Source organism: Rhinolophus sinicus, linkage group LG04 (assembly GCF_036562045.2).
Source record: "Rhinolophus sinicus isolate RSC01 linkage group LG04, ASM3656204v1, whole genome shotgun sequence".
Classification (NCBI taxonomy): Eukaryota; Metazoa; Chordata; class Mammalia; order Chiroptera; family Rhinolophidae; genus Rhinolophus; species Rhinolophus sinicus.
Window position 1 is genome coordinate 158,990,053 of NC_133754.1, and position 18,415 is coordinate 159,008,467.

The 18,415-nt window shown below is 40.9% G+C and overlaps 1 protein-coding gene across 6 annotated transcripts in view; it reads left to right on the plus strand.

Annotated features, from left to right (window-relative positions):
* Positions 1-18,415, plus strand: part of FRMPD1 (FERM and PDZ domain containing 1) — a 114,034-nt gene that overhangs the window by 58,835 nt on the left and 36,784 nt on the right. For all 6 annotated transcript variants that reach the window (XM_019729138.2, XM_019729136.2, XM_019729141.2 and 3 more), the window contains exon 2: positions 18,045-18,149. In XM_019729138.2, the coding sequence (XP_019584697.2) occupies positions 18,049-18,149 (101 nt within the window). In that variant the 5' untranslated portion in view covers positions 18,045-18,048. The remainder of the gene's footprint in view (positions 1-18,044; positions 18,150-18,415) is intronic.

Consider the following 18,415-nt stretch of genomic DNA (forward strand, 5'->3'; position numbering starts at 1 on the left):
TTAATGTTTAATTAGGAGGTAATTGCTTTTCTTATTATGGGCATTGGATTTTGAGATAAACTTCCAGGGCATAGATTGTCTGGGGGAACACAGCTCTAATTTTATAATGAGGAATCTGCAAGAAAATAGAAATTGCTTAATAGAATGGCTTTATAGGAAATTTCCAGAATGAACTTCTTCCTTCCTTCTTTGTTTTCTTTTCTTTTCTAACATTTTCTTTTAAACAAAAAGTATTTGTAATCATCTTACAGAGTAATGACCTGGTAATGCCAGGCCACATAAAATCCACAAATATCAAATACCTGAAATGTGACTCTTTCTTGCTTCTTCCTACTCGGCCTCCAAAGCTCTTTTCCCTTCTCACTCATGGGTTTGCTTCGTTAAAGCACCTGAATCAAACTCATTTTACAAGGATCTGCTTTATTCCAGTTGTGGCTCTATTAGGAATAGTAGGAAATGTGAATGTCATCAATTGTTTAATGTGTTGTTACTGCTAGTATTTGTGGTACAGAGAAGACTCGGTTGCTGTTGATTTCTTTCAGGAGGGCTGTCTTGATAAAGCCTGGGCTTTGGCTACCGAGCACCATTGGTTTCAGTCATTCAATCATTATTTACTGCACGTCTGTTAAGCACTGAAGAATCCTGGTGACTCAAATAACCGCAACCCTGCTCACATGGAGCTTGTGTGCCAGCAGGGGATAAACATAAATGAATAGTCAAATAGAGTTCTGAGAGCGGGGAAACTATGGGTACTATGGAAGCACCTGGCCCAGAGTTGCAGGTCATAGAGAACTTAACAACAAAGAGGGTGTAAACGGAGACCTAAAAATCAATTGGGGTAGACTAGTTGTTGCCTAGGACTGGGGGGCATTGTTAGAGGGAAATTGGGGGATGTGTGAGTGCTAGTGGGTATGGAATTCCTTTTGGGGATGATGAAAATGCTTTAAAATTGATTGTGGTGATGATGGTTGCACAATTCCAGGCATATACCAATAACCACTGACTTGTACACTTTAAGTGGGTGAATTTTATGGTGTGTGAATTATATCTCAGTAAAGGCGTTTTTTTAAAAAGTCAGTTGGACAAGACAGGAGCAGGAATAATGTACCTGGCAGTAAAATGTCACATGCAAAGGCTCAGCAACAAGTGCAAAAATGGGAGAGTTTCCGTAGGACTGAAACGCCCTGGGAGGTGGAGAGCAGTGATATAGAGGAAAGCAAAGAGGCTGGAGAGCTGAGTGGGGTCTGCACAGGTAGGGCCCGGAAGGGCTATTAAAATTATAAATCTATAAAAAACAGCAGCTACTATTTATGGAGGCCTTACTGTATGCCAGCCATTGTTCTAAGTAGTTCACATGCATTAACTCACTAATCCTCACAACAACCCTGGGAGATAGGTGCTATTGCTATTCACATTTTACCCATGGGGAAGCTAGGGCACCAAGTAGTTAAGTAACCTGCCCATAGTCACAGGTCTAGTAAGGGACAGAGCTGTGATATGAGCCCAGGAGGTCTGGTGCCACTGTTTACCCTCTACACCCTCATACATTATCCGAAAAGCTACGGGTGACATCGTAGAGTTTCATGCAGGGGAGTGACAAGGTCAGATTTACATCTTAGAAAAAGGTCACGCTGTGGTATGGAAAAGAGATAGAAGGAGAACAGGACTGAAGTGGGGAGACCGGGTGCTGTACGATCCACACGAGAGATCATGCGAGTCTCAGCATGTGTGACGGCAGTGGAGATGGAAAGAAGTGGAAACTTGAGAGATGTTTAGGAGGTCACATCAACAGGAGCTGGAGAGAGGTTGGATTTGGAGGAAGGGTACAAAGACTCTCAGATGGGTGCCTAGGTTCCGGGCTTGGCAAGTTGGGGGAGCGGGGCATTTAATGGTGCTCGTGATGTCCTTGCCACAGATGTGCCCCAGAGTGGGCTCGTTCATGTCAGTCACATGTGCGTAGATTAGACCTCTGACCTCTCCGCCAGCCAGAATCATGGACTCCGAGGTGGCAGGGACCTTAGAGTCCTTCTGGATCTGGAGGTGGAAGTGGAGGTACTGGAAGGAGAAAGAACTAGCTGAGGTGACAGCAGGGGGGCAGCGCCCGGGCTAAATGAGGTGTGCGTCTGCTGATGCTCAGACGGCTGTGCCTTTGCTTGTCATGCTGCTGCTTCCAGGGCGGCACCTTTGTGCCATCCCTCAAAGCTTTGCTTCTCTTCTCAGAGATCGTCCCTGTGATCCTTAGAAGAGGGGCCATTGTGCACAAACTATAATTATGGGAAGCAAAATAAAACCCAAAAGAATTTACTGCTAAATCCAGCATCCATCAGATCAAACTTGTTTTGTGTCTCCTGCCTGTCTGCACAGCATCCCTTTCACAGCTGTACTCAAAGCACAGATACAGCTTTATAGCCTCTGGTTTATACCTTACATTAAACCAATTGCGTTTCCTGGCATGTCGTGTGGTTCTGGTTAGCAGTTTTTAAGGATTCGAGAAAGTGGATGTGCTGTACGTAAGTTATCCATTCTCTCTCAGTTTTGCTTTTCATCCTTAAAGATAGTGCCTCAGTGAGCATCTTGTTACATAGCCTTTTCCTTCTTTCCTGAGGCAGAACTCCCAGCCAGGATAGTGTCTATGTCCTTTTAAAGTGGGGTGACCCAAACTGGACACTTTACTGAGGTCAGGGACAGAAGGCAGAATGCTTAATTAGGGCTGAATTCCAGGGTTTCTGGCCCCTGTGGTTTTCAGTGATCTCTGAATTGAGTTGGCATCCATTCACAGTTGTCAGTACCGCTCCTAATGGCTGCCATCTCCAAACAGCTGACCTGAGTCCTTGCATTGTTTGCTGTAAACCAGGCAGTTCTACAGGAGGGAGAAGTTTCTGGGCAGAATGTTTAATTAGGGCTTAATTAAGAGAGCCAGAGTGGCCCATTGGCTTGAACCCTTGCACAGGGTCCTGATTGGCAGGCGGCACCTGGTGTTCTTGGCTGTCTGACAGCCATCGGCCGTTTCCAAGCTCCATGCAGAGATGAGCAAGGCACATGCCACCCCACTGGTTGGCAGAAGTCATTTCATAGACTTCCTGGAGCATTTTAGAAATCCCTTTCTCATGGGCCCTGCGTTCTGCCTCATATTAGTTAGGAGTTTTTTAATGTAGGTGTCTTCTCTATAACAATGAACTTTCCAAGGGCACTGGCTATGTCTGGTTAACCTCAATCTCCTCTATATACCCAACAAAAAGAGGATGCTTGATAGGAGTTGAATGTAAGGCATCGATGGTTTGGACCAAATCCTCTCACTTGGGATGGCTGTAGACCCTTCAGACTAGTATATGAAGACCCAAGGACCAGACTTGAAAAATGCAGAGACGGAGGACCCACAAGCCAATGGTCAGTGCCAAGTCTATCAGAAGAATGAGGACTTTCAGAGACCTCGAGATCTCTCTGGCCAGGACAGAGCCTGATGTCACAGGTCATGGGGCAAGAGCTCTGTGAAGTATGTCTTGAGCCCAGCTCTGGAAGCCTTTCAGTTTCTCATGCTGCAGTTGTGGTTGTTATTGTTTTGTTTTATTTTGTTTTGTATTGTTTTAGCATGATAGATTTGGAGTCCTGCCTTCCTTCCCCAGACACAGACAGATGGAGTGAAATCTCAGTCCACCAGGGTGGCAAGATGCTTCCTATGAGCAGCTTTGGGAGTCCTCGGCCTGAATTTCCCAAGCACCACACTTGCTGTGGGTTTTGTTTTGGGTGTGTGTAGTAGCAAACGTTCTCAGAGGCTGTTGAAAATTAGTCAGCATGTAACAACATTTGATGAATCATTTCATAGTTAAAAAAAAAAAAGAACAAATCTCGGCTTTGAGTTTGCATTCCACAGGTTGTTGAATTATGCCCAGATGACTGTCAAGAGAATTTTTCTTAACAGATTCAGGGCATTTGTAACAACCAGCAAGTCTGTGGAGAGGAAAAGAACTTCACATTGAATGTCAAGGGTGTACTAAAGACTGCAGGATTTTATGATCTCTGAGCTGGACAGGCCCTACCAGGCTTCTAGTCCAGCTGCTGACACTTCGTGCCACGGTGTAGCAGCAGGTGGCACCAGGGAGAGTGCGTTATCACGAAGGTCCGAATCGCCAAGTCTGTGGCCCCTTTTCAGGAAGGATCTTTTGGCTGTCTTGGCTGTATTTGGCCTGATGGGTCATATATTGTTTTGTGCTTGTGCGTATGGTAAAATACACATAACATTAAATTTACCTTTTAAAAGCCATTTTTAAGTACACAATATAGAGGCAGTAAGTGCATTCACAACGTTGTGCAACCATTACCACTATCTGGTTCCTGAACTTTTCATCATCCCAAAAGGAAACCCCTTCCCCATTAGACAGACACACCCTATTCCTTCCTCCTGCAAGCCCCTGGCAACCACTACTCTGTTTTCTGTCTCTACAGACTTCCCTCTTCTGAATAGTTCATATAAATGGAATCATACAACATGTGACTTTTTGTGTCTGTCTTCTTTCCCTTAGCATGATGTCTTAAAGGCTCATCCATGTTGTAGCATGCATTTCATTCCTCTTTATGTCTGAATAATATTTCAATGTGTGTGTATACCACGATTTGTTTATCTTTTCATCCATTGATGAACCTTTGTGTTGTTTCCATCTTTGGGCCATTGTGTATAGTGTTGCTATGAACGTTTGTGTACACGTTTTTGTTAGAACAGCTGCTTTCAACTCTTTGGGGTATATATGTAGGAGTGGAATTGCTGGGTCAATGATAGCTCTAAGTTTAGCTTATTGAAGAACCAGCAAACTGTTTGCATACCACTGTTTGAGCCTTTCTCCTCCCCAAGCTCTTCTGGTTGCTCTCAGGCCTTTCTAACCATTTCTTCTCAGTTTTCTCCATGATTCCCTTGGGTCTTCAGCCCCTGAAATGATAGTACCACCCAGGGCTCGTCCCTCCTTCCTTAGTTCTGCTCGTGCTACCCCAGTGGTGCTCAACCCTGCTTGCACATTACAATTATAGGGGCTCCTTTAACCCTGCCCAGGCGCCACCCCCAGACCAGTTCAATAGCATCTCCGGGCAGGTGGAGCCTGGGCATTGGAGTTATTTTAAACATCTCAGTGATTCCGATATGCAGCTTCTTTGAGGATAATCATTCATTCTAGTGGTTTCAACCTGATGACACTCCAGGTTTTATTTTCAACTCCAACTGTCTATGGACATGTCCCCGAATGGTCCTCAAGTGCTTCAATTCAGCTGTTCCCAACCAAACTCTTCACCTTTCCTCTCAGACGTGTTCTTATCCCAGTGTTTCCTCTTCTGGTGAAAGGGACCACCATCTCCAGCCATCCAAACCAGAAACCTGACACTTATCTGTGCCTTCTCTCTCTCTCTTATTCTAATTTCCCCTTAATTGACTCATTTATTCAATAATTCATTGCCCAATAGGTAGGACTGAGGGCAGCTGGAGAGCAAGGCAGTCTAGGAATTACATTAGGAAGATAAAAAGACGTAGATGAAACAGTTAAGTCACAATATAGACAAGAGGATACCCTGAAATCAACAGCAACATTATTATAACTACCATTATTAAAGACTGTCTTTGTCTCATGCATTATCTGATTTACTATAAGGTAGGTGAAGTCAGCCCACTTCACAGATGACATTACAGGTTCAGGGAGATGAAGGTACTTGTCCAAGGACGCGTGGTTAGCACACGGTTACTGAGAGTTGGGATTGGAACTCAAGTCTGTGCTCTTGACAGGAAAGGTCATTGGGGTAGAGCCTTGAGCCCAACAGCACTGGGAAAGCATGGAAGGAGGAAGATCGGGATGTGACCACCACGTGAAGTCACCCTTGCCCCTCCATGAGAGTGCTTTGAAAACTGTAGAGGAAGGTGCAGAACCCTTGCAACCTTTCCTCACATCTAACAAATTGCTTCTTCTCTTCTGCTCTGAATGACAATGAGGTGTTTATATCTCTTATTCCCCTGGTGAATCACAGACGCCTGACAGCGGGAGCCGTGCTTGCTCGTCTCAGTGTCCCCCTCAGCCCCTGTACCTGGCACATGGTTGCTGATGAGTAAGTGTTCCTTGAATGAACGAGTGGATGTTAGCGTTGACTCAGAGAGGAAGAAAGGAAAACAGGAGCCCTGGTGATGCTGGTCTAGGTGTGTCACAGTTAAGTGCTTGACTAGAGATTTGACTTAGAGAATTGGAAAGAGAGGGCCCTGTGGCCTCTGGAGGTACAAGTGGGAGAACCCATACCACGGTCTCAACGTTACTGAACTTCAGCATGACCCCTGACTCCTGGCTCCGTCGCACTGAGAAGCTGATTCTCTCTTTTTTCTCACTAGCACTTATCACTTTCTAACATTCTTAATTAATTTCCTTTGTCGTGTTCATTGTTTCTTGTCTAGTGGGAGCCTTCACTAGAATATAAGCTTCACAAAGACACTCAGTTTTGTCTATTTTGTTATACTCCTCGACCCCCCTAGATCCCCCAGCCTAAGTGAGCACTAATTTCTTTCTGTCACTATAGATTTGCCGATTCTGGACTTTCACATGAATGGAATCCTATAATGTGTGGTCTTTGGTGAATGGCTGCTTTCACTTAGCACAGTGCTTTCAAGGTTCATCCATGCTTAACCCCTTAACTTTATAGGTAGAAAAAGGGAGACTCAGAGAGGGAAGGGACGTGACTTGGGTCATGGGTTCTTCTGGTAGGAGAGCAGGATCCTGATTGCAGGTCTTCTGTCTCCCTATACAGTGCTTGCTTCCTGCCCAGGGTGGATGCAAGGGGCTCACAGCCACAGCTACAGCCAACTCAGCAAGGCCATTCTGCCATCCACCTTTGAGGCTGCTTACGGGGCCCCTTCAAGTAGCGTCGTGGTGAGGTGCTACCTTGACGGTAGCTTCACTGTTAGCGTCAGACCTTTCTCACGTCCTTTCCAGGGCTCATTGTCTATCTGACAAAGTGGAAGGCTTATGTGACCAGCTTCTAGTCTTCTGCTTGCAGGGGCCTGGGTCCCTGTGCCCTCAGATCACTAGCAAGAGAAAGGCACAGCGGAGGTCCCATTAGTGCTGACTGTTCCTGCTGCCGCCCTGCAGCTCCCAGAGGGCCATGCAGAGCTAGATAAGAGGCTGAGCCCTTCCAAAGAGATATCTAATCCTGTTAGGCAAATGTGAAATCTGAGTGGCATGACGATGCTCTGAACCTATGTTTCCCAAAGGCTTGTATTTGTACCACATGCCACCCAAGTTACATGAATAAACATTTTTGTTTAAATAGTTGTGTCTTCATTTTAATGTGTACCAGGAAAAAAAAACACATTTCTGGCATGATCAGACCCGTGATTTAATGAATATTCCTGCCTAGGCTGAAGCTAAAGTAGGAGGCACTGTACCATAGGATGCTTTTACACAGACAGTATGTTACAGGTGTGGTAGTCTGGCAGTTCGCTGACATGGCAAAAGTCATGAGGGTAGTTTGAGGTCAGCTGTCATTTGGGGACTGCCACTCTGGGGTGATGATGGTCCGGGGTACTTTCCCATGAGCCGCCTCCTACATCTCCTTTTCACCTTGTGCAAGGTGAAATGGCAGAGGGTCCTGGTGGCCAGAGTTCCTTTACAGGACTGAGGGTCTTAGAAAACCAAGAGAACCAACTGGAGACACTGGTTGTTCATGATAAATCTTTTTTAGACACTCAGAGTCCTTTCTGTAAAAAGGGGATTCCTGTTGGAGACCGGCTAAAAGAGAGAAGGGAAGACAGAGGAGGAGCAGAGATGATGTGTGGTGCAATTCCAAAAGGAGAAATGAAAATTAAACAGTTTCACTTAGCTGTTGACTCTTTTTATGACCACGAGTGAAATGACCCGTGACGTCTGAGTGTCAGAGCCTGGGTTGCAGTGAGAGACATGACTGGGAACCCTGTGGAGGGAAGAGAGAATCGAAGCTCCTTCATGGGGTCCCGGTGGCAATGCCACTTTGAGGAATGATCATGTGGTATGTATGATAGGTAAGTCCCCCTTCTTCTCCCAGAACTGTCTGTCAGTTTTCTGCGAAAGCATCATCTTGATTTGAATTCCTTTTAGAAAATTAATGTGGATAATCCAGCCCGTTATCTCTCACTGAGCTATAATCACTGCAAGGAACCAAGGCAACGTCAAATGATTGACCTGAGGAAAATACAAATACGACTTCCCCTAAAATATTTGCAAGTAACTTTTTTGGGGGGGCTTAGAACATTTGAAAATGAAAGCTTATTGTTCTAGCGTTCTGATCTTACCATAGCATTTCAGATATCCATAACCTGCCATTATTATGAATGCCACAAATGTCAGCTGAGCTCCAGGCATTCTGCTAGACCCTGCAGGGATTATAAAGAAACAGGACACCTTTCCCCTACCCTCAAGGAGTTTACAATCTACATGGCAGAAAAACGAGACCTTAATCTGTCTGAAGTGAGGACACACAAGACAAGATCGTGGATGAGGGGGACACGGGCTGGGTGGAGGGGTGACATGGTGCCAGAGCCCTGCGACTGGCGAGCTGAGGGCGATCGGGTAGACAGCTGAGCAGGAATGTGTCCTGGATGTCGTGGAGCTTCAGCTGGGTTTTGAAAGTTATGTGGGGCTGGAATACATCTCAGAGAGTGGGGAGATCTGGAACCAACACACAAGGCGGGGCCACCTAGGGCTTTTTTGAGGAACAGAGAAGCACATGTATCAGTATTTCTTTCCTTTTTATGGCAGAGATAAATTTCTTATACTTCAAACTTTTGCCTCAGTATGACCAAACTTGGTCATACAACAACGGAGCTAACACCACCTCTGAAAAAGAGGTTTCTCTTGGGCACATTTGCATAGAACTTTAGAGTTTTCAAAGAATCGTCACAACATAATGGAATGTAAGCGTTAAACAGCCTTGGAACACAGCTGGGCAGGGATTATTGGAAATGTTTTTACAGAGAAAACAAGCTGGAGAGAGAAGAGTTCTGAGAAGAGTTCTGTGCTAGCCCCGGGGACTTCCACACACGTGGAAGTGCGAGTAGCAGTTGATGGGTGGACGTTCAGGGGGTGGGGACTAGGCAGAGGAAAAAGCATCTGCAGAGGCATGAGGATGTGAGAATTCAGGGCCTGTTTGGGGAACAATAGGTAATTCAGTTCTGCTGGAGTGTACAGTGTGAGGGAGACGAGACAGACAGCTAGGCAGGGGCCAGATCACAAAAGGCTTTCACTGTTACCTCCAGGCTGGGAGCGAGGCAGTGGGATGGAATGGTTGTTTCCAGCTCCAGAGATAAGCAAGTTCATCTGATTTGGAATTCCACTTCTGCCACTTCCTTGCTGTGTGCTCTTGGCCAAATGACTTAACTTCTTCATGCCTTAGTTTCCTTTGTGTAAATGAGGGTTGTAAGAAGCATTAAATAAGATAACACATGTAGATTGCTTAGCCCAGTGCCTGGCACATAGTAAATAATAGTATTGTTAATATAATTGTTAGGGATCTTATTGTGATTCCTGAGCTCAGACTGTACTCTAAAGATGAAGGGGAACCACGGAAGGATTTTGAAAATAAAAGTGACATGGTTAGAATGACAGGTTCTATCACTTTGGCAGCCTATGGAGGATAGCTTGATGGAGGGTATATCTAAAAGCACAGAGACTGGCTGGGGGGTTATGATAGGATTTCAGACAGAATCAAAGTTTGAATTAGGCAGTATAAGAAAGGAGAAGGAAGGAAGAGATTGAGATCATTGGGAGCAAAGCCAGTAGAACCTGGTGACTGGCGCAATGTGTGGCATGAAACGAGAATGATGTGATGTACACATTTTTGACTTGGGAAGTTAGAGGATTACGTAAATGGTAATCTCCTGCAACAAGACGTTCCACTTTTTTTTTTTTCTTTTTCTTTTTTTTGGTGGGGGGAGCAGATTTGAGGAGTGGAGCAAAGAAAGATGGTGAATTCTGTCTTAGATATATCTGGCTCAAGTGTTTATGGGACATCTCGGTAGAGATCCTAAAGAGGTGGGCAGTTCTCAAAGCAGCTGAAACTGTGGGAGTAAATGATGGAGCCCATACAGAGCGTTTAGAGCAGTGATTCTCAACCTGCGGTACATTGGAATCACTGAGTGGGGCAGGTGTCTTTACAAACTACTAGTGTCTGGCTTGCACCCTCAAACATTCTGATTTAACTGGTCTAGAGTTCAACCTAGGGTTGTTAAAAGCTTCTCAGATGATTCTAATGTGCAGTGATGTTTGGGAATCACTGGTTGAGAAATAATAGGTACCATTTATTTAGATGAGAAGGGAGCTGAGAACCAAGAAGGCTGAGTAGGTGTAATCTGAGAGGTTGGAGAAAAATGAAGAGAGAAATGTCACAGGAGCCAAGGGAGGAAGGTCAAGAAGTTTTAACATTTTAATTTGTTAGTTTAAGAGAAAATGTCAGTTTGGTAGTTTATTTCTCTCATTATTCAAAAGGCTAGATACTTGCCACACATTTTGGTTTCTTGTTTGTGTGTGTTTTTGTTGTGTCAACAGTTGGTTTATATCCTTGGACTTTGTGTAAATGATTTTTGGCTCTTTAGTTTCTGTCCTGTCCTTTGCTGCCTCCACTGATGTTTTCCATTTCTCCATAGCACATACTAGTTTCTTGAAGTCTTTTATTATTACCTCATATATCCCGTTTGAAGAGTTTTTATCCTTAATTGTGTATCCTGCATTTGCTTTTAAGATAGCTATCACCATGATGTATTTAGTCTTCTTTTCCATTTGCAGAATACTTTTAGAGAGTTTGCCTTTTCTTATTACTTTGTTCCAGACAACCAGAGAAGTAGTTGGGCATTCAGTTTGGGAATTCATGCCCTTCGTGGAGTTTTGCCAAACTGGTATGTGCCCAGAGGAGGGTTCTCTAAAGTGGTCTTGTCATATGAAGAACTGAAAGGAGCTGAGGATGTTCATTCTGGGGCAGAGGAGACTTCACTGAAGACATGATTGTTATATTCAAATCCAGAAAGGCTGATGTACACAGAGGGAGCTGATTTATTGTGGATGGTGGTGGTGGGAGGGGGGTGGAGGGCCGCACGACTGGAGGACTGAAGCTTCAGAGAGATGAAGCTTTAATGTCTTGGTTGATGTAGTCATTTGTTTGGTCTTCGGGGATCCCTGGATGAAGGCATGTGCCTACCCACAGGCCAGATATTAAATGCAAATTAATTCTTTTAATTAGAGTCATATATGTTTATAGAAATCGATTAGCTAAATTGTATTTGGCAGCAGTTTTGTAATAATCCCTGTAAGTAACCACTGCAGCTTGATGACCTTCAAAAGGAATGAAAAGTCTTCAGGCCTATGGATGTGTCTGAGATCCCTGACCACTCTGCCATCATTTGAAGACTGAAGATTTTGTATCTTCCAGTGCTGTGGTTACTTCAGGACTTCCAGCTACTCTAGGGAGTGAGGGTCTTTGAATTTTAAGACAGAGCACAGCACATATCATCTGGCCTTGTTCTTAGATCTAGTAGAGACCTGAAGCTGCATGGAGAGAAAGAATCGCAGAAGTCATCTAGTCCCTGTACTCCATTGGAGTGGCCCTTCTACAGCCATGCAGAGTTCGTTTTTCAGCCTCTGCTTGACTGCCTTCAATGACCAGGAACTTGCTAATTCTTGAGAAAACTCATTCCATCCTTGGATCATTAGGAACAGTAGAGTGGTCTAGCCTTAGCCTGAGCTGGAGTCTCCCTCTCTGTGCCATTGCCCCAATTCTGGGTCTGCACCCCAGAATCATGTGGAATATATCTGTTCCACGTGGTGGCCTTTGGGCTGTAGGTGAACCATGACCATGTAGGCTTTTGTCGAACAAACGTTCTCTGATGTTTTTTTTCAGTGCCTTGGCTTTAAGTCTCCTTATCATCCTAGACCTCCCATAAAACAGTGCTGAAAATGTGATGGTCAGACACAAGACAAACCATGTTAATATCCATATCCTAGAATTGCCAGCTGACTCACTCCTGTTAAGGGCCTAACTGATATTTGAAAACAATATGCTGTGGGTTTTGTTTATGTATTCTTCTATGCTTTGTGATTAGTCCTTGTAGTATCAGGACACTAGAACCTACATTCTTAACCCTCCACGGTAAGTCTCACAAAAATATAATGTGGTTTTGTGTCCTTGGCAAAAGGACATTAAATAATCCATATTATGAAAGAGGTTTTACAATAACAAGAAGGCAAACATTCCAGTAGAAACAAAAGGGAAAACCAGAAAAAGGAAAATAACAAAAAAGAAATATAAATGGCCATAACGCATGAAAAATGTTCAGACGTGCTCGTAATCAAATAACTTCAAATCAAAACTATGATGATCTCTGATCTGGAAAGATGTCCGTGATATATTCACAGGTTAAAAAATGCAAAGAGCAGACCACTGAGTACAGCATGAGTCTATTTTTGTGGATTATACATTTTAATATATGTAATATAGGTCTCTATAGATTTAGGGCAAAGTGAGTGTGAATACCCACCAAATTGTTAACAGTGATAACCTCTGAGGGACTGGATTGGATGCTTAAAATAGGATACTTTATATATTTTTAATGTGATGGAACTATGTATGACATTTACTTTTGTTCTTTATATTTATATTATATATATATATATATATATATATATATATATATATATATATATATATATATAAAGCAATAATTAGGTGCTACTTTCCATCCCATTAGCAAATATTTTTAAAATTATAAATATCCAGTGTTTATGAGAGCATGGATGATAATTTAATTTCATTCTGTAGTTTTCAAAATATAAACACTTAAGTCAATAATTAGGCAGTGTTTTCCATCCTATTAGCAAAAAATTTTTTAAATGATAATATACAATATTTGGAAAGGTCTGTCCTGGCAGGAGGGCAAATTGGTACCTTCATAATCTGACAATACACATCCAAATTCTTATAAATGAACATATGCTTAAATCCAGTAGTTTCACTTCTAGGAATTTATCCCAAGAAAATACCTGGCAAGTAGCCATTTACCATGAATAAGGATGCTCATTGTAAAGCTTTTATAATAGTGAAAAATTGGAAACAGCACAAATGTCCAGTGATAGATTTATTGAATAAATTATGATATGGCAAAAAAATAATACTATATAGCAATTTGAAATGATGATGTAAATGCTTAAATATTAATATGGAACACTGTTCATGAAATATTAAGTGGGAAAAGTATATTATCTCATTTTAATAAAATATATAGCATGTATAAGCATAGAAAAAAAGAAAAATTAACAGTTGATAACTCTGAGAGGTAGGCTTATAGGTGATTTTATTTTCATTATATTTTTCTATGCACTTTACTATATGCATATATCCAATTTTAAAAATTAAGTTAATTATTTAAAATAGTTGAAAAAGAAAATAATAAGGGCTTATAATAGAAATCAACAGTCCTTGCCCCACTCCTCCTCAGCTCTAATTTCTTTTCTTAAAGGCAAACTTTTTCAACTTTTCTAGCTGTTTCCTCTGTCTTTTTCCTCCATATTTCTGAGAAATATGCTTGCATTGCTATTTCCTAATTTATTAATTTTAGGTATTATCTAATTATTATGGTAGATGAGGATTTACCTCTTAAACCACTACCCTGGCTTCCCTTTGCCATATCCTCTCAACATCATTATATCACTGTTTTTGATTGTTTACATTTTCCAGCATTTATATTATTATGACAATGTAAATATTGTTCATTGTTGAGCCAAGTAGTGAACTATAATTTTGTTTCCTTTTTTGTACAACTTTTTGTTTTTCTTAGATTTCATAATTCTCTATTTTTGATTTGCTTAGTTTTCCATGTACTTGTTGCTAATTCTTCCTACACTCTCCAACAGCCTTTCAGTGAAATTTTCTGCACAAACACATCAGATAACCTATCCACTCATACTTCTTTTTCCTAAAACCTGTCTTTATGCACCAGTCTGTACAGGTTGCTCTCCAGGTCTTACATTACCATAAAACATCCCTTCAGTCATCCTGGGTATTCCCTTTGCTTCTTGTCTGTATTTCATCCCCAATTTCCTGAATCCCATTTCTACTTTATTTACTTTGTTAAGAGGAGCACATCCTCTTAACATCCTGCGAAAGTGTATGTGAGAGGTTAATTTTTTGAGACCTGAATATTTGAAAATGTCTTTACTACCTGTTTGACAGTTTGGCTGGGTATAGAATTTGAGATTGAAAATTATTTTTCTTCAGAAATTTGAAGACATGGCTTTAATGTCTTCAAGCTTCCATTGTTGTTATTAAGAAATCTAAAGTCATATTTGTTCTCAATTGTTTGTATAGGATCTATTTTTTTCCTCTGGAAGTTTTGAAGATATTCTGTTTCTAGTTTCTGAAATTTTGATGTTATTTCTTGATCTGGTTCCTTTGTCATTCATTGTGGTGGGCAATTAGTAGATGTTCTTATTCTGGAAACTTATGTTTTTCAGGGAAATTTTATTGAATTATTTAAAAATTTTCTTACTCCATTTCCCATACTCTCTCTTTCTATAACGCATACTGGATGAATATTGGACCTCCAGGATTGATAGTATACATCTTTAATCTTTTCAATTTTCCCTGTCTTTGGCTTTTGATTACTCTTTCTACAATATTTCATTGAGTATATTTCTCAACTTTTCAATTGAATTGTTTCCAGCCATCTTGTTTTTAATTTCCAAGTATTCATTCTTGTTTTCTGATTGTTCTTTTTCAAAGAAATTCCTCTTCTTGTTTCATGGATGTAACATTTTATCTTTTTGGGAGGGTCTAAATTATAGATTAAATTTTTTCTTCTGTTTCCTGCATTGTCTCTGCTTCTTCTGAGTTCTGTTTATTTTCATCTGTTTTTCATAATGAATGCTCTCCTCAAATATCTATTCATATTGATTATGGATGAACCACTGCAGTTTCATGGCCACACTAAAAATAAATGACTGGAAGCTTTGTATGGTGGGTGGGGCTCATGACTAATAGAATTTAATGCTGGGTGAGCTGGCATCTAGTTGCTAGAAGTACCAGTATCTGAAGGTCTTTTTTCTGGTGTGTTCAGTTCTCCAGAAAAGGATTTTCTAGTCTCTTATTTGGGATATAAAATCCTAGCTGCCAGTATTCTGAGAGCTGGGCAAAGGAAGGAACTGGAGGTCTTATCATTCATTATGAAGGGTTTTACTTAATCCTTCTATTTTCATTCCTGTACACTCTATTGTGCCAGATCTTCTCAAGTCTGAAACCTCTCTTGTTTGATTTTTCCAAAGAATAAGCCCCGTGTCTAGAGTAGAGTGGGCAAGGTATGGTTGCCTAGGTGTGCAAGCGGGATGGTGCCTGTGAACAATTGCTGCTTATAGAGCTCTGTTTCCATGTTTTTAGCCCTATTCCTCATCTCTGCTTTTTCCCCCGTACCTGCTGCCTCTAAGTCTTGAGCCATCTTAGGGCAAATCAGCTCATTTTTCATCAGAATCCCCTTCTGAAACCACATAGGTTTCTGTTTCTGTTGCTCTGCTCTTACGTCTTCTTCAAACAATTTTTATCTTCCAAACATTGTCAGCATCTCTCATCTATTGTCTTCCCTGTTGTTCTCTTTATTCTGTGGGTTCATCCCCATTTTTTATTCCTGTAGTGTAATTTATTTTAGGAAAGAGAAGATATTAAGACATTGTTTCAATTTACTGTATTTTACAGAAGTGTACTCTCTCTTACTTTTATAATTTAGAAAAAGTGAGATGCCTAGAACTGAAGACAGTATTCAGGTCAGGGGTCCCTATTGTAGACAAAAGCTAGACTGACACATCCCTTGATCTAAATGGAATTTATTTTTGGTTGCAACCTATGTTGTTGTTTTTTGTTTGTTTGTTTCGTCCATTAATTTGGCTGCCATTTGACTGAAAATGTGTCTCCAGGCTTTTAAAGTGATGAGTTTAGTGTTCTGCTTTCATTTTTATATGCCCTGGGTAGTGCATTCCTGGTATAGATCCTGTTACTCTGTTGATTGTTGATAGGTTCTATTTGCTAATATTTTATCTAGGATATTTACTTTGACATTCACAAGAGAGATTGTATCTTTACTTTATTATACTGTTTTTAACAGAATTGGTATCAATATTATACTGGTTGCTTAAAAAGAATTTGGAAGCTTTCCTTCTTTCTGCTCTAGAACAGCTAAAATAGCATTTGGGGAAAAATAAACTAAGCTAGTGAAAAGCATCATGGTATCCTGGATTGGATCCTGGAACAGAAAAGGAACATTAGCAGAAAAACTGGTAAAATTGGAATAAAGTCTATAGTTTAGTTAATATTATTGGACCAATGTTAATTTCTTAATTTTGACAAAGGTACAATGATTATATAAGATGTTAACATTAAGGAAAGCTGAATGAAGGGTATATGGGAACTCTCTGTATTATCTTTGCAAACTTTTATACATCTGAAACTATTCCAAAATAAAAAGTTTAAAACAAAAAATTATCAAGGTGAAGTACACCTTATAGATTAATAAGAATTCACCTTTGAACCTGTCTGTGTCTGGGACTTTTTTTTTTTGGGGGGGGGGTTGTAGCTCTTTAATAAAGTTCTCTTCTATGCTAATTGTCTTTTTAGATTTTCTGTCTCTTTTAGGATCATCTTATATCATTTTATATTTTCCTTGAAACTCATCTATGTCTTCAATGTTTTCAAATATATTTGTGTAGTGTTAAGCAACATAATCTCTTATAATTCTTTTTAAAATTTTCTCTGTATCCATGGTTATTTCTCAATATCATATCTTATGTTGTGTGGTTATTTACTGGATTGTGAAATTAATTTGGTGATTTGAGACCAGTACTTTAAAAAGTAAAATAGACTAGGATATTAAAAAAAACTATATCTATCTATTTATTAAACTTGAATCTCAAGCACATATATATTTTTTTGTAACCTGACAATATCTATCAAAGCACAATGCATATAACTTTTGACCTATGTAGCAATTTAATATTTGGGAACTTATCCAGATATATGATTGCATACCTGCAGAAATGATACATGTACAACATAATTCCTTACAGTATTATTTAGAATAGCAAAAGATTGGCAATAACCCAAACATCTATCAAGAGAGGACTACTTTTTAAATTACAGTACATTCGTACAATGTAATACTCAGTAGTTGTCAGGAAGAAAGAAGAAGCATTCTGTGTATTGATGTGGAAAGATATCATGGATATAGTATATTCTAAGGAGAAGAAAGCATGATGCAGAACAGTGTGTATGGTGTACTGTCCTTTGTGTTAAAAGAGGACATATAAAATCTGTATTTATATTTGCTTAAATAGGCATAAAGAAACTCAGGAAACACAAATAGAGAAGGAGAGCAGTAGTTGGAAATTCGGTAGATGGGGGCGGATAAGGATAGAGGGAGACCTTTCATGATATATTTTTATTATTGTTGTTGTTGCTGCTGTTGTTGCTACCCTTCTGATGAATATTTAAGTGCACAGTACAGTAACCATAGATCCTTTATTACGGTCTAGAGTTTGAAGTATACAAATGAATTACCTATTCAAAAATTAAATAGAAAATACTGAGCAAAAGAAGCAGCACTTGGGAGAATAGGTATGTGCACGCTGTTCCCGATGCAGGCAGAACTGAGCTGCCCTGTCCAGGGATGAACACATAGTTGGGGGCGGGGCCAGTGTCAGTAAGGTACGTCTCTTACAGTGGGTCACAGTCACAGTTTGAGAAACCGTCTCTATTTAACTCCCTAATCCTTATGTTTTACTGGTTAAGGTATAAAGCCAATCTGTTTACCATAAGACTGGACACTCCTTAGGGCAGAGGGCCGCTAAAGTTGTTCACTCTGTGGACACTGAACACCTGTTTATGTTCGTTTCAGAGAGAAGGATAGTTCTAGTTATTTGATTAGCATGTCTTAAGATGGGTAAATACAGGAAGCATCATAGTAATTTGTCAGAATCATCTTCAAAATATGTTGGCAAGCTTCTTAAGAACACTCTTCTTCCTTTTAGGTAAATGGAAGAGCTGGAGACCAGTTTATTCCAGACACGGAAAGCACACAGAATAGAACAAATGGTGGCAAGATGGCTTCGGCGCTCCCGGGACAGCTCGGCCCGGTAAGGCTCCTGGGCTAGCAGAGATTTCTGTCTGTTAAGGCTTGGTGTCCCTGTGGGAGGAGGTTTTGCTAATCTTGGCAGAATCTAGGGATCACTGTCTCCAGCTTGCTTTGTTCTTACACCATATGGTGGGAGAAGTATAAACAGGTCAGCAATTTTGCCGGACTGCCCTTCTCTCTGTCCCCTTTCCAATTCTTCCCTCTGCGTCCCTCAAACATGCATCCACAGATACACTCACCCCAAACTCATCATTTACAGAGACAAAC